At 40.3% G+C, this 26,296-nt stretch overlaps 1 protein-coding gene across 1 annotated transcript in view; it reads right to left on the reverse strand.

Annotated features, from left to right (window-relative positions):
* Nucleotides 1–23,489, reverse strand: part of faf1 (Fas (TNFRSF6) associated factor 1) — a 60,312-nt gene extending 36,823 nt beyond the window's left edge. Inside the window, exons 1-8 of the mRNA XM_005920751.2 lie at nt 23,159–23,489; nt 20,763–20,831; nt 19,015–19,061; nt 16,178–16,443; nt 15,976–16,067; nt 15,607–15,698; nt 8,530–8,635; nt 2,828–2,914 (exon numbers count right to left, since the gene is read on the reverse strand). Of these exons, the coding sequence (XP_005920813.1) occupies nt 2,828–2,914; nt 8,530–8,635; nt 15,607–15,698; nt 15,976–16,067; nt 16,178–16,443; nt 19,015–19,061; nt 20,763–20,831; nt 23,159–23,218 (819 nt within the window). The 5' untranslated portion in view covers nt 23,219–23,489. The remainder of the gene's footprint in view (nt 1–2,827; nt 2,915–8,529; nt 8,636–15,606; nt 15,699–15,975; nt 16,068–16,177; nt 16,444–19,014; nt 19,062–20,762; nt 20,832–23,158) is intronic.
* Nucleotides 23,490–26,296: the final 2,807 nt, after the last annotated feature.

The following is a 26,296-nucleotide window of genomic DNA, read 5'->3' on the forward strand; positions in this document are numbered from 1 at the left end:
TTTGCAAATACACAAATGCAAATATGCACACACAAATAATAACTGCACAGGTGAACGCATTGGTATCGCACAAGACAGAAGAGTTGAGTAGCAATCGATTCCACCGCAAGCAGGATAGTGCGTGGAGCTAAATGCAATCTTGGGCCTCTGACTGCCATCTTTATTGGCCCAAGCCCCGGGAGATGAGACTGGGCTAATGAGCTAGACACTAACACTGGCTCCCTATCCGACTGCTAGGCCAGCCAAGCCCTTGGCTTTCTCTGTTAATACCTTCAGACGTTTCAATAAGAGGGCTATAGCTAGTGCAGAGGCCATTATTGCACTTCTGTCTCTTCTCTATACTTTTTAATATCACTTCATCCAAGGAAACACAGACACTGCGGATGTGTGCTAGTCAAAGGCTAACCGGGCCTATGATAATCTATTCGCAATCGCTGGCCGTTATATATACAGCTGAGTGTGACAAGCTGAGGCCTGCTGAAAACCAGAATACGGAGAACAAAAGTGCAAATATAAAAAACACAATTATCAAGTGTTTTTCTTACATATCTTACATTTAAACTGAAATTAGTAGGTACAGCTTACTGGTTTGGAATTGGAAAATGAGTGTGCATGGCTAGATAGTAGTAGTTAGGTCAATAGTGCATGAAATGCAATGATTATACTTTAAAATGTTCAGAGCCCGTCTAAGTATTTTCAAATGATTAATTGCTATGGAACATACCATGAGAGGAGTCCTTACTGTGATGATTCCTGCATGTCATTTCCCTCTGCTCTTTCCCTATATTTCCCAACTTTTTACCAATTTACCCAAGAAAAGAATAATCTAATTTTAATAGATGAAAAACAGTGATTCCTTTTTTTGTGGTTGGCTGAATATACAGTACATAGACAAATGTACATTTCCAGTAAGTTGTGAATTATTTGAAAGTTTGCTGGTATAAATTTGAAAACAAAAACGCATAATTTCCCTCAAAACACTGATATGTTGCTTCTGTATTATTTTCAATGAGTTTTACAGTTTTAATTATTTATAAATTACTGCACTGTGTTTTTATTTACATTTTACAAAATGCCCTCCTTCCTTTTTTTAAAAAAAAAACTTTGATTTTGGAAAATGTCAGCACTCTTCCTATTAGTGCATAATGTGGCTCCGACTCTGAAAAGTAAATAATTTGGTGGAATAATACCAAACATTTCCACTCAAGACTGAGGTCAGTCATTGCACCACATGTCCAAAATGTGCTTTCAGATTTGCAGTAAGATTTTTCTTTCCTTTGCAATCCCGGGCTGTTTACTGATCGCATAATTTCAAGTCTCCAAAGATAATGCTAACAATGGAAAATCTGCATCGTAGCCCTATGGTTTGTTTGGTGGTTACTGGATTTACAATTGGCTGCTCTGAGCTGTCATGGAACAAAATACAGCAAACAGTCTTGGGTAGTGTAAAACTGTAACCTTTTATCCTTCTTATGTAGGTTAATGGGTGTGTTGTATTTGCTTCCACTGTCAGTACTAAAAGCTTTACTTTGAGTCAAAAAAACAGTTCAGTCATTGTTTATCCACTTTGAGTAATATGACTAATAGGTAACAAATGTAACAGACTTCCCACATAACACTGTACAAAGTAACAAGTTTATCCATATGAATCACAAGTATGTATCGCTTTTACAGTTAATTCTTGCACAAGACACATATGATAATGCATGGAGAAAAAAAACAACCAATACACCAAACCAAACAATTACAAAGACCAAAATGAAAATTGTTAGCTGGAAGAATGTGTGCACAACAGATTCTCAATGTAGGCATGAAAACATCCCAAACAATTAGCATGGGAACACATATGCTGCCAAAGAAGGGGTGAGGCAAAAGGGGTCAGAGGTTCTTCGAGGTTCTGTATGAGGGCCGCCTCTGATCAGCTTGACTGTGTGTAGGGTGAATGGTTGGGAAGGGCAACCCTGAGACAAGAGAGGTCAGCGGGACCGAATGATGTGAGCTTTAATGTCCACAGACAGAGGACACAGAATGGGAACCATCTTTGACGTCTTAATTACCTTTAACATCTTACTCTCATACTTCTGACAGCTGTTTTGGCGCAGTTTAGAGATTGGAACAATTTTCTGTGCCTCGGGTACTCTAGCAAAACCAACGGACAGAAACTGGAAGGGTGTTTATTCTTTTTTTTCTCAAAAGCACATAGATTTTGAACCATGTGACAGATTTGTAAAAGCACAGTACGAGTGGATTTCTTGGGGAAAGAAAATAAATTTTTAACATTTTTTTGCTTGCCTAGATTGACCTTAGACCAATCCTCATAAAAATCCTAAGGAATTTTGTTTATTTGACCATCACATCCAGCTGGAATCAACAGAAACGCCGCTAAATCATGAATCACATCTAAGCAATGTCTTGCTGTATCAAAATCAAACTTATTTCATGGAGCAATGACACCATTTTGAGACAGACAATTTTAGGACTTCCTCCCTAGATTTAAAATATGTTTTAAGACCAATTTGTGAGACCATGTCTCAAGTAATAGACTCATCTGCAGAAACCCAACTTAGGTTCCAGTCAGTCAAAAATGAGAACACTCTGGATTATTTAACTAAAAAACAAAACAAATAAACAGGGAAAAAACCGTCCCTGAGGAGCACTGCAATAAGCAAAAATGTATTTTTCACTATCACTGCTTAGATGCTCGTATCGTCATTGCATACCTTTACTGATTCAAACACCCACAGAAAATGTTCCCCGATGAATAGTTTGACTGACTTTTTGCATTTGTGTGTGTGTGTGTGTGTGTGTGTGTGTGTGTGTGTCTTACAGAATCATCAGACGCTGATGCAGGCCATCCCTCCCACTGCTGATGCCGGACTGGGATGTTGGTCAAGTCTGAAATGTTTCTCTTCACCTGCAAACAGAGGAAATGATTGTATTTTATTGAATATTACTGTATACTTGCAATACACAAAACTCATATAACATCCGTAATGACAACAGCATGCACTGCCTCTCTGACTCTACACAAAGAGCTTTGATATTTCTCTATATTCTAGCCAGCGGGTGGGTCAGTTTTAGCGTCAACATGATTGCCTCATTACGTTGCATACAACGCTGTATATTTTAGGAGGCATCCTCCGCTCGGAAGAACAGAAGAGGCAGAGAATAAAGGGCTTCAGAAGTCAAAGGAGAGAGAAGGACAGAAAAGAGACAGCCAGTGTTATCAGCATTCTTCAGATGCCACTGCTAATTCCCAGCGACAACAGCCCCACGCTCTGAAATGAACAGTATTTCTCTTCTCCCATTCATGTGCGGACGCTGTATCTGCATCACTTAATAACACTCCTTGCTTTTAAACAGTTAGCAGCCAGCGAGCGCCTGTCCCGTCAAGCGTTGCGTTACACCGGCTGCTGGGTTGTTGGTTTAAAGCCCTAACGCCAGCCTGATGTGCGCCAGTCAACCCTGATCAAAGCCCTGTCGGTGTCTGAACGCTGGCGGCCGTGGATTCTAGTGCGTTTGTTCTGCAGGATTCTGCCGTTCAGGCCCGCAGGGCTGAACACTGATGCTGAGAAAACTATCTATTGTGGAGCTAAGATCCCTCCACACACACAGGGCAAATCCTGTCTTTGTAACAAGCACTGAGAAGAGATGGATCCTTGAGCATATTCAGGGCTGCTGGTCATGGAGGTGGAAACTTAAAGAACGCTACAAACACAAAGTCAAAGCCAATCTCGGGGAAAGCAGGAAAGCCTGTGCAGCACACTGAACTGTAAAGATTATGAAGATAGACAATGCTCGGCTGCTTGTCCCATAATACTACTTATTACCGCACTTTGCATTTATATGTAGTTTAAAAACTGTCTGGGAGCACAATCAGAATGACTCTTGTTATCTTTTTTAAAAGGAATGCTCAAAAAAATTGAATAAAACAAAGTAAGGAACACTTTTGTCACAAATATTAAAGTTGAAAATCTTTACTGGCATAAATGAGGTAAAAAAACAAAACAAAAACAAAACGACAACAAACAAAAAAAACCCTGTGGAAACACAAATCATCAACTATCTTAAAACAAAAGCAAAAATCAAAGCTAAAATAGTTTTTGAGCAGAATATTTTTTTCCTACACATTATCAGTCACAAACATAATTTTATTTCACTGTGGATGGGCAAAGCACGGCAAAGCAATTCAGAGTACAAACATGGAGGGAGAAGTATAAAAGAACAATAATAAATGAGTGGCACAGTCCATCCTTTGCCTTTCCGTCGTAAATCCCACACCACACGGCTCGGTGCCTATCCTTATGAAGAGGCTATGATCAGGACAGCAGGCTGGGGTCAAAGCGGGTGGCCAGTGTTATTACAGAGTGTAATATCTATGTTTGACCAGCCAGACTACAGGGATTTGACTGACCGGCTGGCCGGCCGATGAATAGAGGGGAAAAGGGAGGAAAGGAGAGGCATAAACACTAGTAATGAAGAGACTGCAGTCAGAGGTTAAAGCAGCATCAGAGAAACAACAAACTTACGCCCACCACAGAGAGAGTGAAGGTGAGAGGTGGAGGAGGAGAGTGGAGACAGAGAGTGAAAGACACCTGGCAAAGGACAATCTGATCTCACCACAAAAAAAACAAAACCAAAAACCCCCACCCACATCTACACAGCAAGCGTGTCCACCTGAAACTACACTGTCAAAATCTGAAGGGAGTCACTCAATCTTTTCCTGACATATGAAATATTGTGAGAAACGACTGAAAGAAAACAAATTATTAATAAAATTAAGGACAGATAAGAACCCAAGACTAGCTTGACAGAATGCCTGGCCTTAACCCAGCTAGCTGAATTTCTTGTTGCAGCCCTCGGTTACAGAGCATTGTTACTGAGGGCTGCAATCCAACCACACATGGAGCAATACTGTCTAATGCTGCCCCCTGTCTACCGCAACAGCCATCTGACTGATAAGTGAGACTGAAACAAACTAAAACAATTACGTTTAATAGTTGCCTCTCAGTAACACTTCCATAGCAAATTCCTACTTACAAATAATTCAGACTTGTTTGTCTCTAAACAAGGGGTCTACATTTGGAACGTCATTGCATGGGGTATTAAGCAAAACATGGCATTGGTGGTCGAACGATTCGGCGGCTTGTGAAAGGTATTGATCAACCTGACTTCTACACAGAGAAGATAAAATGTAAAGAAAATGCCTTTAAGGGAGCATAAAGGGATTTATATCAAAGTCTAACACAGTGCTGCAAATTGTGTGCGGCTGTTCATGTTGAGATGAGGCAAGGGTGTATGAGCCAGTTATGCACAACATTAGCTAAACTGGCAGTGGTGCTGAGCTGCTGGGCAATATGCCTCACGGCAAAATTAATGATCCAATCATTGTAAATGCCAATTGCCTGTAATCCTTGCCTGGAAGCAAATCAAAGAAAAGGAAAGGTTTCCGTTAAACAGTCACAAGCTCCCTCTCTCTTTCTTCATCTCCCCTAAGCACCAGATGCCTTTCTTTCATTCCTTTTTCGATCCAACCCTCCTTTTCTCAGCTCTCTAGCCCCTGTCTGCATTCGGTTCCTATATGTCGCCCAGCTGCGGAGCAAGGATGGGGCCCATCCACAAGCCCTGGGGTGGGCGGGGTGGGGGCGTGGGGGGGCAGCAGACAAGGGAAATCCCCAGGACAACTGGTCTGGTCACGGACAACTCAGGACCCGGCAGCCATGCCTATTCTACCCTCTACTTCCCTGGCAAACATTTGCTCTCCAGCTTAGCTCAGAAGCTAGCCAGCAACTTACCCCCACAGTATAGTCTGGTAATGCCAATCAGAGTCTACACCGCCTTGAGCTCTAGAGATGGAGAAGAAAGAAAGTGGAAAGGGGACACTGGGAGAGAGATGGAGAATGAAGGAATAGAAAGGGAGGGGTAAGGGCAGTTCCCTGAGAGCCACAAGGCAAAGCCACAGTCTTTGGCAAAGACAAACAAGAAGACAAGACTCCATCCTTATTGATATGCACAAGCAGGGACCATCGGTTAGTCTTCAGTAAAGACAAAAGGGAGAATGGGGAAAGAAAGGTGCTCTGTAGTGGTGTCCATATGTGAGATTGGACACAGTATACCAGAAAAGAGTGTCAGTCAGGCTGAATATGTGTTGTTACCACTTTGTTGCGTCCCAAGATATTTCTGTTGACAGAACAGCATTTCCCTTCTTGCTGGTGTCTTTAATTATTCTTCTTATTGTATATTTTTTTCAGTCTATTTCCTCATCTCTCCCACAGACAAGCCATACTAAAGCAACTCCACTCCACAACTACTCTTTCACATTCACTCTGACTCCGAAAACGTTTCTGAGCCAGCCCTTACATGATGTATACACATGATATATTCAGGTTAAAGTTCTGGGTCTCATTTTCCCCGCAGGGGGCCTTGAGATGCCTAAAGACAAGCATTTGTAAGGAAAGGACCGCAACGTGGAGGCCTGTTTAAGCCCACATGGTCCCTTCTCTATCCCCCGTGGCCTCTTACAGCACCCCCACCAAGCCAACAGTCCTTTGCCTCCTTTCTGTGTCCACAGTTCCCCCCTCCCACACCACAGGGACCCCTCCCCAGTGTTTGTAATCCCAGCAGAAACACTTAAGGTTCACAGTGGGTGCTCATCAAAACCATCTGCCTGAGAAGAGAGTGAGAAAAAAAAGGGGAGATGATGAAGGAGGAGAAAAAAATGAGAGCGCAAATGGAGAAGAGAGAGAAGTCCAGGGAGGCGAGCTGCCTCCAGTTCAGATGCTGGTTATACTAATCTGTTCAATTAGCACCATTACAGGCCCTGCGTGCAGCCTGATTATTATTAGTGTAATCTTGAACTGCAACGAGGACCTAGGCCAGAACAGCAGTGGTTGCAGAGAACAAGGAAGAATAAACACCTTTCACTTTTGCTTTTGAGAAAACAGTTGGTCTGGATGTAAAACACATAAGCATTCAGCACATCTAAACTGACAAACAACTAGTCAAAGGCATGTAAAGAATCCACAGATATTAAACATCCTGATACACCGAGTTCAAATCATTTAAATTGAGTTTAAATTACCTAAACTTTCAAGCAGGTACTGTAAGACAGAGTTAAAGTTCTTACTTCTAGCAGCTGGCTAGCAAACACTGACTAATAAATGTTTCCTGCTCAGGTCTCTCCCTGCCAGAGCAGAGCAGGACAGCACAGGGCAGCTGTGTATGGCTATATCCACTCTAATATGTTTTCATATTAAACAGAGTTTCTGCACCATTAATAAACAAACTGAAGCAATATCTGTCCATTCACCTAAAAATGTATTTTACATGTCCACTGACGTACACCTGGACAGTCTATGGTAGGAAGTTGTAGCTTAATAAAATGCACAGTTTAGCTGTAGAACAGCTGAGAGCATAAACACCAGGCTCAGCAACACCTGTAATTTGTTTTCCTCGTTGAATTAACCACTGGTTGCCAAGACCAATGCTTTTGTTTACTCCCACAAAAGGGTCATGTGATGGGGTGTGATGACTCACGGAAGGACAGATAGTGACTGATGAGATTCAATCAGTCAGCAGTTGGATGTTGGTGCCTGCATGATCAATTTATGATCAACCCGTCCTTACTAAAACTAAATCTTAGCTTGGTAGAGTTTTCAAAATACTTGATTTCAGGGGACCTAAAAGGACACAGTAGTGTGGTCAGATATATGCTTTAGTGGTGAAAACACTGGGATGTGACCACACGGTAATTAACACATAATGCACCAGAACAAGCATAAATTCCGTCGGCCACTTTCATAGGTTACGTCGTAAGCTCTCTAAGATTGCCTGTGTCTAAATCTGGCCTTGGTGTGAATGCAGCCTAAAAGACATGTTTCTATATGCAGGCAAGTTCAGATTTCAACACAAGTAGGACCTAAAAACCGATACAGCAAGACACACTCACTCGTCTTCGCATTCAAGCAAGCATACACTTACATTCCCATGTTCCTTAACATCTAATCAATTTGCAGCTGTGATAGCAATAACCAACGGATAAAGACATGCACTGGACTCACACTGGGTCCTAGCTGGGTAACCATAAATATTTCATAGGCTGCAAAGGCTACTGTTTAGTTTCAGATGGAGTCAGCGAACGCACTGTCTTTTTCCACTGCACCCACATGCCTAGATCAAACAATGTTTAGTCATTTAAATGGCTTTCTAGACTGCTGACACTGCAGCGAGCGAGAGAGAGAAAGACGCAGAGCTGGGGGAGTCCAGAAAAAACGAGGGGGCTGTACCAGAGCGCAGCTGTGAGAGTAATTATGTGCTCTGAAATGTGATCATTTGTGATGAATAATGAATCGATGGCTGAGATAGACTAGCAATGTTTGGCAAATGGAATGAAAGTTGTATTATGAGAAGCCAGAATAAGGCACAATAATATTATGTGAGTGCATGATGTGGGTGCATTACAGAGACTTAGTGTGTATGTGTGCATAGAAAGTGACACTGTGATATCTAATGTGGTGTGCGTGTCCATACCTCCTGTATGGTTCTGGAGCCGGGAAAGTTGAGGTTGTAGTCCCTCTGAGCCTCACGGTGGCTAATGACCAGCAGGAAGTTTTGGTTTAATGAATCCTGAAGAGCACTAAACGAGAAGAGGGAACATTGGAAACCGTAAGAAACAGGGATAAATGCTATAAAGGAAATGAAAACACAGATTGATGCAGAGAGAAAACACCTAAACGAGGTGACAGAATAATGACACAAGAGAAAGAAGAGGGCAAAGACAAACATACATAATTGCTAACAGTGACTCGAGTTGAGTAAAGGGCAAGCTGAAACTTGTCAACTAGTGGTAGCCTGCTGGCCTGTGGGGAGGTGGGTGCTTCCTCAGGGGGTAAGTCGTTCTCTTTTCTGGTTATGTCTTAACAAGCCTGTCCAGAGCTATGTTCAGCACAGCAGGCTCCAACAGCTATGACCACCTGCACATTAACAGCGGGGAGTCGATCAATCTGCCTTAACGCTAACAAAACAGGAGAAAAGGCCTACAGTACTTTCAGAACTAAAAAATAAATATAAATAAAAAGCAACATTTTGCTGTGGCATATCCTGAACTAGCTGAACACAGTCAAAAATCTGAAATAGCCTAAACCTAGTCCAGTTACAGTTACAATAGATGTATCTAGAAAGCTGTTAATGTTGTTGTAGGCAGGTCATAAAGTATGTATTGACTGACTATGCTATAGTTATCTCCATTTGAATTCCCTTCAGCGTGAATTTTTTTTCCACTGACCTTAAAAGTGAAAAATAACAATAATACAAAACTAAAACTGAATGTGAAAAAGTTTCAGAGTAATTCTGCAAATAAGTCCAGCAGACATTTACCAAGAAACTTTCATATTAATCTGTGAAAACGGTATTTACAGACAACCGCTGCTCTAAGATGTTGCCTCTGGACCGACACCCGTAGCTCACTTACTAACTTACAGCGGTGTTAGAGAAGAAGAGGTGGGGGAATCAACTTTTGGAAGCTTAATTTACAATAAGCTGTGAGGTTAAGTAGCGTTTTGAGCAAACGCTGGGTCTGTGAGGCTGAATAGCAATGGGAGGCTTAAAGGCCGAAACAGGCACTTAATCAGGGCTCAGAACCCAAGAAGAGGAGGAAGAGTTGAGAGAAAGAGAGGGATGGGGGAATTAATATGTAGCGCACACATTAATTATGCAATCACACCCTTAATCTGCGCAGATCTGGACGAGCTTATGTTAACAGAAGCTCAAATTTACTGTAATGACAGCATATTTACATTGACTAAAACTACGAAATCAATATGTAAATGTAATGTTTGTTGTAGCTAACTGGAGAAGATTGGAAATGTGTGAAGTGGGAAGGATGGATGCATATGTAATAGGCCCGAGCAGACGGATGAGAGCGATGTGTGTGCGTGTGTGTGAGAGAGAGGAGAGATGGAAGGGGTAGGGACATATAAATAAGGATCTAGCTAATATCACGATTATGTTTGGACACAGTCCCGAGCTGCTGCTGGCAAGCGGCTAGACTCCTAAATAGGCAGAGATAGAGGGTAAACTGAGTGGAAGTGTTACTCTGTCCTTCCAAGCAAAGAAGGAACATCTTATCAGTCATTTATGGCAGGCCGATGAGCCATTTGGTGTGTGTGTGGGTGGAGGTTCTGTTTGAGATTTACTTTGAAAAATATATCACTCATCATGCTCTATAGTACAAATATAGCTACTTAAAATATCAAATGCATTCAGACCGGAAACAAACTGCCACTCATGATGAGTCATCTCCTTGTCATTTCCCATCTGTCTAAGGAAGGCCTGCTGGTTCACATATAAACAGAACAACCATGTTTCAAATCTAACATCCCTTTGTCTGGACCGCTTTCACCACCTGTGTTTTCAAAGCGGCTGTGTTCTCGGGGAAGCAGGCCCTTCAAGCAGTGCAGGGTTGAAATGTGGATGTCGCAGTGTTTGCTTCTGCCTTCAGAGGTCCCTTTCTCACTCAACACACACACACACTCGTTGACATCTAGGTCGGCCCGGAACATCTCCGGAGGCACTTGACATGGCATAAGGGTGCCGTGAGGAAAATGTCATTTAACTTTATGGACAGCAAAAATGGAGCGTTCTGCAGGGGGAGAAGAGCAGGCTAAACAGATTGGTTTCATTCTGAGGTAAGCCCGTCGCCTAAGCTGTGAGTCCCCGCGGCACAGAGCAGACTCTAGACCTTATTAAACTAGCACTGCCAGACACAGAGACGCACACGCACGCACACATGCACACAATGTGACATGTGCCTACAAAACACCAATACCCATACACGCATACGCTGTCCCATAAACATTCACCAAAACTGCTCACTGGTATTTACGAACTACCATAACGCGTGTTTCAGCTGCTGCTTTAAATGCTTGAAAAAACACACCAACCAGCAGAATACACGCCAGCTCATCTTATGCCCCTAACAGGTACAAAGGAGGTTCTGAGGCGCACACGAGAGTCTGCTTACCTCCTCCATATTTTGCATCCACAACAAAGCAGAAAAATGTGAAACCATTCAGGTTCTGCTCTATTTTGATCTGCCATTGTTTCCAAAAGGTTATTATTGTGCTACTCGCACAATCCTTCGCATCACTGCTTTAGCTGACCAGTTAGCTATCTCCCTGAAGTATCTGTGTATCTGAGACTGGACAGCTGACACGCGGAGGTGAAGCGTAAGCCGACAGGCAAAGCTCAATAAAACAAGAATACATAAAAAAACCTCATGAATCGCTTTTTTAATTTCAAACTTCTTTCCAGAGTTCAAATTAAAATAACCTTTCCTCGGCAAACACGTGCCTGCTCAGAGCTGGAGCAGAGAATAAACAATAAAGGAAACAGGCTCTATTGAAATATTCATCAGCCCTTCATCATTTATGCACGAGATTAGCTCCTCCTTAACACCATCTTGTATTCACATGCGGTCATCAACATGGCCACAGAAAAACTTCAGACCATTACTAACTGCACATCACTTCACTAACTAAATAACTATCTAAATGAATCGGTGCTCAAAGGAATACCTCCCGAAGCCTCGAGATTTATTTCTAATCAAACAAGACAACCAAAAGGAGTTTGCTCAGCGGGATCATAATGACAGTGCAGCACTATTTAATCAGTCGGTTTTGGTGGAGGTCTGTGTACAGCATGAGCCAAGCTCGACAAAGTAATTGCTTTGGATATTACCATTTACGGGAGATTTGAATTTTTACTATGAGCACTGAGAAATTACATTTGGGTGGATAACTGTCTTTTCAGATTAAAAAAAAAAAAATACAAACTAGCAAATATAGTTCGGGAGACAGTGAGAGGTTCATTACTCTTATTCAAAATGTGTGTTACAAGCCATTTTATTTAGATGGTAGTGATTCCTTTTTGCTTTTTGTTTGGAAAAAATCATTAGCAGCTAGAAGAAAACTTTTACTAAGAGATGTTTTTTCCTGCTTTCATAACTATACTATTAAGTTAAGTTAAGGTTATTCATATATACCAGTTTTAAAATATTATAAAGCAACTTTACGTCTCTGCACGTTATACTCCTGTCATACCTGCTGTGTGTTATACTGCTTCTCTGAAACCAACAAAAGCTAAAAATGAATATGTCTCAACAAGCAAAACAATCCTGGTAGAAAATGTGTCTGAAAAATGTACTTACACCGTTTTTTCCCCCCTTTTTGGCTTTGATACTGAATATCAATCATGCAAAATCACAATGTTGAATATATAAACATTTTCAGTGCACGCCATATTGCAGTCTGTAATATGGGACATAGCTACCAACCAAATTAAAAGAAGCTCAAACTTCGATAAGACAGTCTGTATGACCGCTATTTTCTTCCTAGATGTCAAAAAGATATTGCCCGAGTGCCACGAACCACCCATTTTTACACTTTGTGGTCATCCTATTACATGCACCATGTAACCTAAAGAAATCCCATAAAACTGCTCTGCCATAAAGCCGACTTTGGGATACCTAAAATGTTTCTGTTGACACCACTGCGATGGTTTTAAATAAGATGTTTTAGCACTGAGGTTTAGCTGCAGTTATCTTCTGGCTTGTATTATATTCAAAGGTTTTTCAAATATTCTCATAAATGACAAGAACCACTTGTCAGTGCATTATTAGAGCACAACACCACTTTCACTCTAAGTATACATACACAACAACATTATACACTCCACAAAAGGTTAAACACAATAAAAATAGGTTTTATAGCAGAGCTCTTGTACCGAATTGTGGCAGACTACAAGTGCAACTAATAAAGAGGCAACTCCGTGTGTGGATTTTTGAAGCAAACACTGTTGCCGGATGCCTGTTTGAAAATGGCTTTAGTGTGTACAACATCCATCCAAGTTGAGACAAACAAATAGATTACTTAGAGGGAAATGAGATACATAGTTTTTTTTAATGTTACTAATTAGATATTCTGCTATATTTGGATTAATTATGGTTAATTAGATAATAATTACATGCTGGAAGGCTACATTTTATTAGAAACTTGTGGGACAGTAGGTCAAAAACAAATAAAAGTAGACCTTTGTCTTAATGTTAACCCGTAAAGTGCTGCACTCAGTTTTGCTTATTAGAAGTGAAACTGAAATCAGGGCCGTGGTTAAAGCTTCTCAAAGGCAGGGATACAATATAATCAACAGTAAAAAATAATCATTAAGATATATACACACTATAAGAATTACACATTTCCTTCCATAGTGAAGTTTCAGATTTTATAAAGACACACACGTCGTTTTTCATGATTTTCTCATGAAAATCAACCTCTTTCTCATTTTCCCCTCATACATTGTAATACTCATTTGATTCATCCTTAATTCCTCTAATTATGTTGCATGAGTAAAATGAGAAGACTGCCACTTTCATCAGTAAATCAAATATTATAAGATATTTAAAACACAAATAACACAAGAACTGGTCATTTATGGTCATTTGATACCAAATCAGTTCATTCATAAGACATGAATACTTTGAGATGGTATGACACTAATTCTTGCACTGAGATCTCTCTGCTACAACAAATCTGCAGACACTTCACATGAACTGTGTGTATATGGTGTGACCACAGTTTATTTTTACTACAAGCCAACAGCCTGTTTGGTCTCGCTACAGGGGACTGCTCCCTTCACATTCTGTGATTTGTCACCTATCCGCTCCCAGTATGCCAACATGGTCACCATACGCACGCAGGCACACGTTAATAGACAATTGCATGTGCATATACACAAGAGCCCACCCACTCCTTTCAGCCCCAACTGTCCGCCGCTAAAATAGCTGACACAGAATAACGAGCTCCTGACACCCAAAATGATATCGATAACACTTGGAGGAAAGGCAACGGTGCTGCTAAAAAGACACAGCAGTCGGTGTACGAGTGAGAAGATGAGGAGAGGCAGGGAAGAGAGAGAGCAACGGAGGGTCATTAACTGCCAACACCGTATAACTACCACTTAGCCTAACTAGCACGGAAAGCAGCAAACTGCCAAATTACTTCCTCCACACGTATTCTGCTGACATGTGGATGCTTTCTCAGGGGAGAGCTACAGTACAATTTTTGTTTTTTTAATTCACAGCTGAAAAAAGAAAAGATTAAAAAGAATTGGAGGTCAATGTATGACACGCCAATAAAAAAAAAATAAAATAAAAAAAACCTAAACAAAAACCCTCTTGATCTTCTAACAAACGAACTAATGCTCATTGCAGATACATGCCCCGTACTAGCCACAGAGCTTTTGATGATGATTTGAAGATGATTCATAGAGACACGGGAAACTCTGCTCACAAAATGTTATACTTCAAAATGTCCCAGACTACGTCACAACTTATTAGGTTCCACAATTACATAATTATGCACTCAAGAAGACCTTACAGCTGCTTTTTTAATGCAATGTTAAATTGATAAATGCTGATAACGGTACTGGATCTGAAACTACACTGCTCAACCATTAATTTTAAAAATATTCTGAAGAACACATAAAACACTAACCACTGCTGGTAAATTTCCATTAAATCATTTCTTTCCCGTTTTGTTTTTAGCTCACAGACCATGTCCTCGGGGACATTAGCTTCAAAAAAGAAAACCAATTCCGTTATTAATCACAGAAGTGGCCCTGTACATCCTCAATCATTCTGCCTGGATGTGTCTTCAAATTACAGCGCACACGAAATTACACGGCGGGGACAATGACAGACAGCAAACACTCATACAAACAAAGAACTCAAATACTGCAACCATACAAATAGTGCAAGGTAATATTGTAAAGACATATTCCCACAAACAAAAAAATGTGTACCCTTCATATCTATCATTATCCGTCCAATCCCCTCAAAACAAAAAATAAAAATGATCTTTGTCATCCTGTGATAACCAAGTAGAATAAAGCAGATATATTATTTCTTTGGATGATGTTTACCTGATACTGATGAAAGACCAATCACATGCTCAGCTGCCAACTAGGATTGTATTACTGCTACGACTTTATCCTGAGCTGCCTGACATTTCAGAGAAAAAGGTTGCTAATGCTGTCACGCATTCACTAAGACAACCCGAGAAACCTCTGGATGAAGAACACCGACTTCACAGGCTTTCCCAGAAAATCTCTATTGTTACTGCGTGTTAATGTGTGATCTTTCAAGCAAGGTATAAATAATAGATATGAAGTGTGGCTGTCACATACACAACTTCTGAAGAGAAAGATGCAAAGGAAAACCTTTGGCAAGCAACAATATCATAGCGAAGATGACAAAGACGGACGACAAAATTATTATTTGCATAACACACAAAGAGTGTGGCACCAGACGTTCCTCTCATCTTCTCAAAATGTCACAAAGGATGTGAAAAGCGAATGTGCACTGCCAGGTCAAATGTCTCCTAATAAAGCTATGAAAGCAGCGTTGGCTCCCTCTCCTCTTTATAAGTGGAGATATAGCACCACCTGGTGTTTGAACTGCACTCATGCCACTACCTATAATGATTTATAGTGTATACGCAGCAGAATGACAAGAAAGGATTTATCCCCATAATAAGGATGGGAGTTAGAGAGTACCTGTTTTTGCTGGTGCTGGCAGTAGGGGCAATGTCGGGGGTCAGGACATACAGGCTGTTGTTCTTGGGCAGGTGTAAACTTCTCAGCACCATCTGAGTACACACACATAAACATACACAACTGTAAAAAGGTCCTGTGAATGAGTTATAGCTGTAGAGACAATATAAATTAGATCGGCTCCTAAATGCAACACCTGTCTGGTAATGTAAAACAATTAACAGAAGGAGCAGACTTGTGTTATATCACCATTTTTCTTAGTGTCTTAATGTGTTAATTCAATTCAATACAATTCAGCTTTATTTATACAGCACCAATTCACAACAGTAGTCACCTCAAGGTGCTTTATAAAAATTAAAGCTTTAAACTCACACTATCAGACACATCTCCGCTCTTCCACCCTTTCAACTGCATTTTGGACACCGGAACACCAAGCTCTGTTTCAAGGATCTGTTTGATTTCTCCTATGGATTGGATTAGACAAAGAAAGGAAAATTGACCTTTTGTTTGCAAAAGTCAGTGCGAAAGCGTTAAATATGGACACGGTACATCTGTGCGAGTTTGTGGTGCTCACCAACTGTGCTGCCCTCCTCAACCACCAGCTCTACAGAGCGTTGCCGGTACTCGACCCTGAAGTTGAGCATCCGGGACTGACGCTCTACGATGTGTCGGGAAGAAGGGTTGATTGGGCAAAAAGCTGAAGCTGAGGACGATGGAGGTGAAGAAGACGAAGATGAAGAAGAGGGGGGAGGAACTGTGCTTCCCGCTGCTGCGTCAGCTGCTTCTGAGAGGCTAGGAGGTCCGTACACTGTGGCCTGACTCGCCTCACTGGAAAAGTTACTACAGGAAGACGGTCAGAAAAGAAATTCAAAATAGAACTAAAATGACTTCCTTGTGGTTGTATGCTCCTTCAAATTATTCAAGTTATAGTGCAGCTCCATGTCTGTGTAAACTCATACAGAATATTTACTTTAAATGTTAGGCAGCAAAAGCAGGTATAACCAATTCAATAAAAGACATATATGGTCACAATCTCCCCTCGTGCCCCTCAGTTATGGTGCTGAATAATGACTGAAAAATTGCTTTTGGCAAACATTATGATGCTGCAATAAAGCTGACCTTTGACTGTTTGGATACTTAATGTCATCAGTTTATCCTATCAGAAATTTGTGTGAAACTTTCAGGCATAACAGGCTTGCGCAAGCGCAAAAGCCATGCTTAAACATTTTATCAGTTTAACAACAGTGGAGAAGTCACTGGCCTGAGCCGTATGTTGTCCGCCATAAAAACCTCCACAACAAACCTGAGCAACAGGAAAAGGACTAGATCCAACCATGTTAGAATAATCTACCTGCACCCCTGCTCATCAACTCAGTGAGAAATAAAATTAATCCACCAATAAATTAAAAATTAGCATTTTTTTTCCTAAAATCAGAATGTCATGTACTGAGTTACAAATACTGCACACTCAAAGACAGCTCCTCACACGTGCGCTGATAAATTAATGACTTTCATTGTTTGTGTTATTAATGAAATTGTATTTTATAGATATAAACTTGTAACGCAGATGAAAATAAGATAACATTTTACGTGTAATCGATGCAGGAAATCAACTAAAACAATGGGTTCACATAATGGCTCTTGATGTTTTATAGTGTATATGCAATCAACATCAGGCTGTTGTGAAATATACCAACAAAGGAACAGAGATAACACATGTGCCATGAACTGCAGAAAAGTGGTGGGAAATCCAAGTCAGGACATAGTTGGAAGTTCTCCTTTCTCACCATTTCCAATACTGCAAATACTCGGTTTGACTTAGGCAATACCTGAGTAGAGCACGCAGCAAGGACACAGGACAACCACTCGTTAGCTTTGAATTTACTGGACTCATTAACTGTGCGACTGTCAAAGATCAGATATCACACCTAGACTTTGTACTGAAATGTTGGCAGATTAAATATCATATAATTGCCAATCCAACTGTGACAGGCACATTCATAAGGCAGTGACTAGAAAAGTTTAGGGCTGCAATGCATGTGTGAATCATCTTTTTTTTAATGCTGAAAGTGTCGAGGGGAAATAAGGCTGATTTCAAGAGCTGTCAAAATGAATAGAAAAAAAGATCTCTATTGAAAAGGCATTTAAAATATCTCTTATAGTGTTCTGGGCGTACTTTTACCCTTTACTACAAGTAGATGGCATTCTTCTCCATCTAAACCAAACTACTGAGGCCTTCACCTATAACAGGACTCATGATTTCAACAGATGACGGAGCGGAGTCTCATGAGAAAATCATATTTAACGCTCTTAACAAGCTGCTTATGATTCTTAAATTGCTTAGTTGTAAAGACACGATTAAAGACAGAAACACTGTTTAGACAGCAGTGCTGGAGTACCCTCCAACTGGCCCCGGATCAGGTCACGTCATCAGAGTCTGTTTACAGGACAACTCTGGCCTACTCATACCAATGCCAGCCACTGAGTGAATGTGTTGGCTGCTGATCACACTGCCAGCCAGCCTCCGTTCGTGACAGTGTGTGCCTTCAAGAAAGACTGGCAATATCCACATGGCGCAAGAGCTGAAAACAAACTACAGCACATGCATGTGCACACGTGCGCACAAGTGACTTGCAAAATAAAACGGTTAAGGGGAGGCCTCCAGTGGGAGGGTCTAGATTAACTAATTGCATTCATGGCCCAAGAGCTGACAATAGGTCACTCGTGCACATGCATGCATGTGTGCATGTTCACATACACACATGCATTGTGTGCATGTGTATGCATTAGCTCATGAGTAACAACTACCGTAACTGTTGAAGGAAAGTGAATGGCACAAACCCTCTTAAAAGAAACCCGTTCTAATCAGAAACTGTGTTCAACTTGATTCTTAGCAGAAAGCTTCCTTGCAGGAAGTTTTTTTAATATCAATCCTCCATTAAAAAGCAGAATAGAAAAATCATAGCAGAAGCAGTACCCTGCAGCTCAGTAGACTCTAGGTTATTATTTCCTGGATGTTGCTGCGTGTGACTGTTTTTATTGAGCTACACTTCTGTATCCACTATAACCGTGATAAAGTTCACAACGCCTTGTCAACACTGAGATGAGGACTTCATGTTCCTGCAAATACAGTCAGATTTTGGTTAAGATTTCCTTATTTATTTTCTGACTCGCGTATGCAGGTGATGTACATCAGAGGCACATATTTCACTGAGAGTTTTTTGGGAATCCCCAAACTCATTTATGTGTTTTCACATCTGCCTGTGATTACGTCTAACCTTTAACTTGGTCATTACGGTTTGACAGAAATACAAAAATGTTCTGAACTTATGCAGCATTCCCTTGGAATTAAAAGGTGAGCTTGTACGTTTTCTCTTATTTAGAGCAGATTTTTGAGAATGTGGTTATTACCTTTGTAAGATCCCGTTTTCCTGTGGTATGACCCCATTGATGGCTGCCTGTAATAAATGCAGAAGTCAAAATTTCAGTTGTTGTCCTTTTGCCTTCAAACACCAAATAACACCATGACAAAATATGCAACCAACGTAAACTGAACTAATTTCAAAGAGGCTGGCAGATGCAGCATGGATCACCAAACAGGTTTTAACTGTAATTACTGTAATAAACTACTTTTGGCAAACAAGCTTCATTTAGGCCTCTATGGTCTTAGGTCTATTTTCATATATATGTATATATATATGAAAAATTAAATCTCTTTCAATAAAATTTACACATTTTATACTGACTGACTTGCAAACTCTGTCAGGCTGACAGGTAGAGTCCGACCTGTGCGTTCTGAAAGTTTACAAATTCTGTTACTTAAAAGAAGAAAAAACACTGAAGGAGAGTGAAAGATCAGAACAAAGGGAAATGAAAGGCCAAATATAGCCACTGTCTGCTTTGCAGTTTGCTTTTGTTTGAATCGACAATTGTTTGGATTCCTCTCGAACACTCACTATTCTACACTGCCAAACAGGCAAAGTAAAGCTGGTAAGCGCTGTTATAATCATATCCACTATTCATTGTTTGTATGAAAAGTAATACTAGAATTTTCTTGCAAAGAAAAGGTATAAGGAACTGTGAAATAATGGCAAAAAAACACCCAGCCCCATCATCAAACATGCTATAGTTGGCCTTCATTGGAGTATACAGTCATTATCTTTAGGTCTTATAACTGTCTTTGCCGTTTATCAAATGCCACACATTAATGGCTGGTGAACTGCCAGAAACTCGGTGGGCAGTTATCACGAACAAACATAACCTCAGCACTTATGAACACGACTCTTTGTCTCTTGACTGAAGCTTCCACCGGCTTCGGTTTCAACTTAAAGTCACAACTTTGTTTCTCTTTTCTGAGCTATTAATTTGTGTTTAAACAGTTTCTGTCACATTTTAAAATGTCACAGTGGGAAGAAGCTCGAATAAATATTAAAATGAATCACTGATAGTTAAGTGTCAGATCCTGGCATTGCAGGTAGCTTTAGGTGCGTTGATAAGTCAAAAAAAAGAAGAAGACTTTTAAAAGCAACAGTGCATTCTTACTCAATACAAACATGCTCAGGCTATAAAAAGTTTAGCAGCATTGTAATGATCCATTTATTTTATCTTTCCTAACACTAAAAACAGCTGCAAATGGGTCACCCTTCCTAAAAAATAAAAAAATCACGTCTGCTTTTATTACTCTAAATTTAAAAATAAAATAAAATGGACAGTAAGCACATAAGAGCAATGGCAATATTTCACACCACAAACTCCAACTTGCCGGCAGATGCAGTACTAAGGTATTGGGGTGAAACTCCACAATCACACTTAGCAAACACATTTGTTTTTACAAAAACTAACACCTACTGCAGAAGAACTGCGAGCCATCAGATTTACAGCCGCAGTGAGTCCAGCCCCCACTGTCTATCTCGCTGCCTGCTTTGAGCTCCTGCCAGCATCTATCTAAATATAGACTGACCTCTTCCAATATGCACTTCATGCTGAGAGGTGCATCATGAATTAATACAAACCTGACGGGATTACATGAGGAAATCATTTGCCCGTTACACGGTGTGCGCTACTGGATGTTAACTGCCCTCTTGAACCTGCCCTGTAGACAGACTAAGTCCGTGTGTCCAAGAGTAAAGCCCAATAGAGCCTGCAGATAATGAACTTACCACTAAATCCCAGTTATTAAGCTCTAACAGAGTGATTGCCTCTGCAATGTTGTCAATTCCAGTGCAAGCCTGTGAGGGGAAAGCAAAACAAAAAATGAATTCAGCAGACTAATGCATCGTATGAGATCAAATTCTAATTGTGAAAAGAACAATAACAGTTACAGTTTAACTACTACTCTATTACCCATAAAAGCAACGTGAAATGGTAACAGTCTTAAGAACGATTATGGACATTCAGTGATGTCTTGATCAAAACAAGGTTGCCAGTTTCTCAGAATCTCAGTAATACATATTCAGCATGACAACAAACATGGGCTTTAATGTCAGTACCATTGAAATAAATTAGTAGGTCTAGTTTAAATGTAAAACCTTAATAAATAAATAGAAACAGACCCAGATAGTAAAACAGTAAAACATGTACTGAGCATTTTGGTTCTGTTGTGTTCAACTGGTCTTTAAACCAGCATGACATTTCAACCTATTAGATATGTGTAAGAAATGTCTATTTTCTTTATAATAGGAGCAGTTAATACTTAAAACAATATTTATGCCAACATTAAGGAACATTTTATGCCTATTTAAAATGACCCTCTATAGAATTCATAAAGTTTTTACTTGATGATGAAGCGCTCTTCAAGTATCTACAAAAAAGCAAAGTAACACTGGCATGTCCCTGCTGTCTGCTGATACCAGGAAAATTTGGTGTTAACAGCAAGAAATTAATTCAGAACAAAGTGCGATGCAGTGTTGAAACCAACAGCCCAGTACTACATATCAAGAATAAAATCCAAAGCAAACTAGTTGTGTGTGTATATAAAGTATATTATCATGCTGGCTAGACATAACCTGGACTTTAGCCCAACCTTTGATACCACTGATCTTGATTCACAAGTCAAAGCCCTGTCTTGGATTAGTTTACTTCATATGTTGCTGATAGAATGCTTTTGGTTTCAGTGGGCAAGATGTTTGCTCAGATCTGCTCTCATCATCCAGCTTCGTACAACGATCTGGTTTAAGTCCTCTGGTGCTTTCATTGTATAGTCTCCCTCTCTTTTAAACCTTGTGAACTGGATCTAGTTGAATAATTTTTTACAGTTAAATGCAGACAAAGACAGCACATCTAATTATTGCTCCTCAGAGCATTACTGCCAAATCAGACAGGAACTGGGGTCCCTTTATCCAATCTAAAACCTGACATGCTAAATCATGGGATATTTTGTCTGTTTTTCAGTCTTTGACATTTAATGCTCACATTAAGTCTCTGATATGCTGGTGTTTTGCTTTGTTTTGTTTTCCATTTGAGAAATATTACTAAACTCTAAAAGTCAATTGGTGATGCTTGTTTAAGACTTTGCCTCCTCTTGCTTGGATTGCTTTTATTCTCATTCTTTTAAGTTCTTACATTTCACCCCACTTTTAAGGGTTTTGCATTGCCTTCCTACCAGGTTTAGATTTCGGTTTCAAATCTTGATTCTGACTTTTATGGCCCACTGCACCCCTCAGGTCCTCAGATTGGGGCCTTCTTTTGATTCTGCGTACCCATTTGAAAACAAAAGGGAATTCTGCCTCAAAACCTTAGCTCCAAAATATGGAAGAGGTTACCACTGTTTAGAAAAAACAACTAAATTGTTTAGATAAGTATTTAAATAGTGGTTTTGATTTTGGGTTGTTTTGCTTGGTTAATGTGTGTCAACTTTGCGAATAGTGTGGGCTAGTTTTTATCCATTCACCTTTTTAAAGCACTTTTTGACGGTCCTTTGTCTCGAAAAGCGCTATAAAAATAAAAATCACTTAGTTCCCTAACAGTATACTAAAGTAAACTTGCAAACAAAAGTACAGTAACAAGCTCTTCACCGGGGAGCTTGCGTACAGTTAGCTAAACACAAACAGAAGATGACGATTATATGCTGTTCTAGTAAAGACCGTCAGATAAACAGAATCATAAATTACTGCCAGTTTGCAAAGGTTTATCGCCATTATCGCAATGTTCACGGCAAACTGGGCTTAACATTTAGAGTCTTTATGGATGACACAGTTTCTGATAAGGATTTGAAACGCTGGCAAAACAATGTGTAAACAAGCTGACAGCAGCGGTTAGCCCCGAAAATTCCCTCTCAGTAGTAGTTGGATCGTTATATGTAAACGATTCAAAAGATTAGATGACTGTTGTCATCTGTCTGGGTCATCTTTTCTGTTATGTAGTTATTGGTCACACAGATAACAGGCTTCTTCATAATCAGGTAGCAAGTTGTCAGTGTGTTAGCACAGCGTGCTAACCACAGAAACACCAGCTCAGGTCTGCTGTTTACCACGCCAGTCAGAGGCGTTTCAACAACAACGGGCACATTAATGCCCACCTCGTACAATATGAGGGGCTAAGAAAAAATGACACTCACCTGAAAATCGGCCAGAATCATTTCTCTATCCATGTTGCTATCGCCGCTTTCGGAGGCCATGGCAATGACTGGCTAAAAGCAGTTCTTGTTCCACTGGCTCTCGCTGCTTTCTGTACTCACACAGGGACGCTGAGTGCTGGTAAAACTGTTTGCTTAGGCGTGGCGGCGAGTGAACGAGCTGTCAAATTGGGAAATGCTGAACTTTCTTTGATTTTTAACTGCTTCAAATAGACAAAATGCTGTAAAGTAACGTTACAGTGTTCAGTTATCTCATATCACTATTGTCAGCTTTACGGCTGACGTAAACCGGAGATTTTGTCGCAGATTGTCGTAAAAAACCCCAAACGCGATAAAGGGAGGTTAACTTTCATGTAGCTGCATGAAATCAGCGCTTCTCTCCTTAATAACTGTACCACTATAAATATGTTTACTATGCACATATCTACAGACTGGAGTCATACATATTTAATATTCTATTAGCCAGGGCTTCCACATGCCTAAGCTTTAGGAGTAACACGACATCAGAAATTATATGACTTTGTCCGAGTGTTATTACAGAGTTGTAAGGTCATTTAGATTTTATAGACCAGTCTTGTAAATGTGACATAGGTGAAGAGTTCACACAGCCAGCCCATGCAGTAACAGGCTCCTCCTCCAGGTCAGCAACTCCGCCTGCTGTCTGGTTCATGATATGCTTTTTGAAACAGATTAAACCAAGCCACCGATGTGAGGCTCTTTCATGAGCAAACCTTCTCCCTTTAGGCTTTCGCCACAGCGGATTATCTCACCCTATCCCTAGCATCCTCTGTCACAGCAATCCTCCTTCACTGCATCCATGAATCTCCTAATGCAATCCCAGGTTTCCCTCTTTGCCTCCTGCCTGGTACCTTCATACTGTCACCTCCAGCTCCGCCTCCAGTCTTTCTGTTAGTGCCACAGTCTCCAAACCAAACATCATCGCAGGTCTCACTTGTGAGACTTTTTCTCTCTTGCTGCTATCCTCGTCTAAACCCACTCCACCCTATCTGCACGCTCTTCTTCACATCTTTAGTGCACTGTCCGGTGCGTTGGGTGGTTTCACAAACAAGTAGAGATCTTAACTTTTATTCAAATAAATATTTTAAATATATTTTCACATCAGTGGTATTGTTATTATTTTTCCTCTTTCCGCATGCACAGTTTCAAAGAAAAGTTTGGTCATCTATACGAGTAATATGTTTCTTGGACACTAGAGGGGACCCATACATCATTTATCCTACTGAAATAATATGGCCAATAACACAGTCCTCAGTCCTTGTTAATACAGTCCCCGCTGTAGTACGTAACCAGTGGAAAACTCTGTGGCTAACACACAAGACGTTTCTCCAGATGTCTAACAGAAGCATTGTGAAGCATCGAGGCCTTTTAATTTAAAAAGGATAGGCTACCGAAATGTTCAAACTGTAATTCAGTACCTTAGTTAATTGTTTGTACATAAATACGAAAACGACTCGTACTTTTTTTTAAAAGTTGTGTCCACGTGCTTTACAAAGTAAAACTAAAGTGGTCCCAGCTATTAAGTCTGAAACTTACAAATCAAATTAGTTGGCCTTCCCAGGAAAACTAAATGAAATGTGCTCGATTATACTCTTACTAAAGCTCCTAAATATTTTAAATGATAATAAAATAAAAAGTTATTATTATTATTATTATTATTATTATTATTATTATTATTATTATTATTATTATTATTATTATTATTATTATTATAACATTTTATCTTAGGCATTGTTTAAACCACGCCAAAGCAACAGGCGTTGGCTACGCTTCGCTGTTTCTCAATATGCATACTTGGTATTTAGAAATCTCCCTGCACTCTTTGATCAATTCCCAGAAGAGTTCCTTGGCCTCTTCCACCACCAGGACAACATCTGGAGAGGCCTTTCTTACAGTTGAAACCACATTAGTTAATTATTGTTTTCAAGAAGTAGTTCAACAAATGGGACTGGAATCCTCACAGTATCCAGTGCAATCTGTCATCCTCAGCCATGCTGTAAAGTAATTATCTCAATCTCAGGCAGTAGTTGATAGTATTGTCCCACGCTTCTTAATCAGCCACTGCAGCAGATAAGGAAAAATGTTCTCATTGCCCTAGTTTACAATAGATATTAAAATAACAGTATGCATCATATAAACACTGTATGTTAAGATTTCTAACTGTCATGGGCCTGGGTCTGTTATTTTGGGGTTTGATGAATAATTATTAGTTTCATTTGTCTTTTGGAATGCTTATGGTTGTTTGTTGGTGTGATCTGCTCCTGTTCCCTCGCTTCCCTGTGTAAAAGTTGGAGTGAGTGTGTGTGTGTTTGTGTGTGTGTGCCTATCAAGGAGCCCTACTTAAGAGAGCAGTGGACGGTGGATAGGACTGTACTAAATGTGGCATCTCTCGTTTCTAGGTTAAATGTGGAAACATGTGACGGGAGCAGCAAACTGTGTACATAGGCACCAAGGAGGACAAAACTTCACCACATATCAAGGAAAGGAATCAAGGCCTGGGAATTGGGAACACACTGTGGATTGTTGGCACTGTTTCATAGCTTTTTGTAAATAAACACACTTTCTACGTTTAGAACGTTCTGCATTTGGGTCCTCCTTCAACCAACCCTGACACTAGCAGCCTTAACTTTCATTTGATCACCACAGGACATTGGTCATGAGTTTAATGTGTAATGAAATATGAGCTCGGGCAAATCTTGTGTTTAATATTGCACAAGAAACAAGACAAAACAGCTTTCCTGTCTTTGAACAACACATGGAAATTTTCACCTCTTCAGAACAACTACTGAAATGTGCAGTGTTTATTACACAGTGTGGAAACTCTATGCTGGACTCAATCAAACATCAAAGATGATGATGATGATGAGATAGCCTTTATTTGTCAGTCGCAGTTGCCCACAACCGAGATGACAGACTTTGCCAACCATACATACAATACACAAACATCACTGCTGCAATCTTCGATTGCGCCTCCAGCTGATCTGGTGTCCACATCGGATGAGAGGTAAGCATGGGAGGAGGCGTTGGATCCGGGGTAGGGAGGGTGATAGTGAGGGCGTATCAGTGTACGTGTTTCGTGCGTCTGCATGTGTGTGTGTGTGC

Source organism: Haplochromis burtoni, unplaced genomic scaffold (assembly GCF_018398535.1).
Source record: "Haplochromis burtoni strain Fernald_Lab_line unplaced genomic scaffold, NCSU_Asbu1 Contig_42, whole genome shotgun sequence".
Lineage (NCBI taxonomy): Eukaryota > Metazoa > Chordata > Actinopteri > Cichliformes > Cichlidae > Haplochromis > Haplochromis burtoni.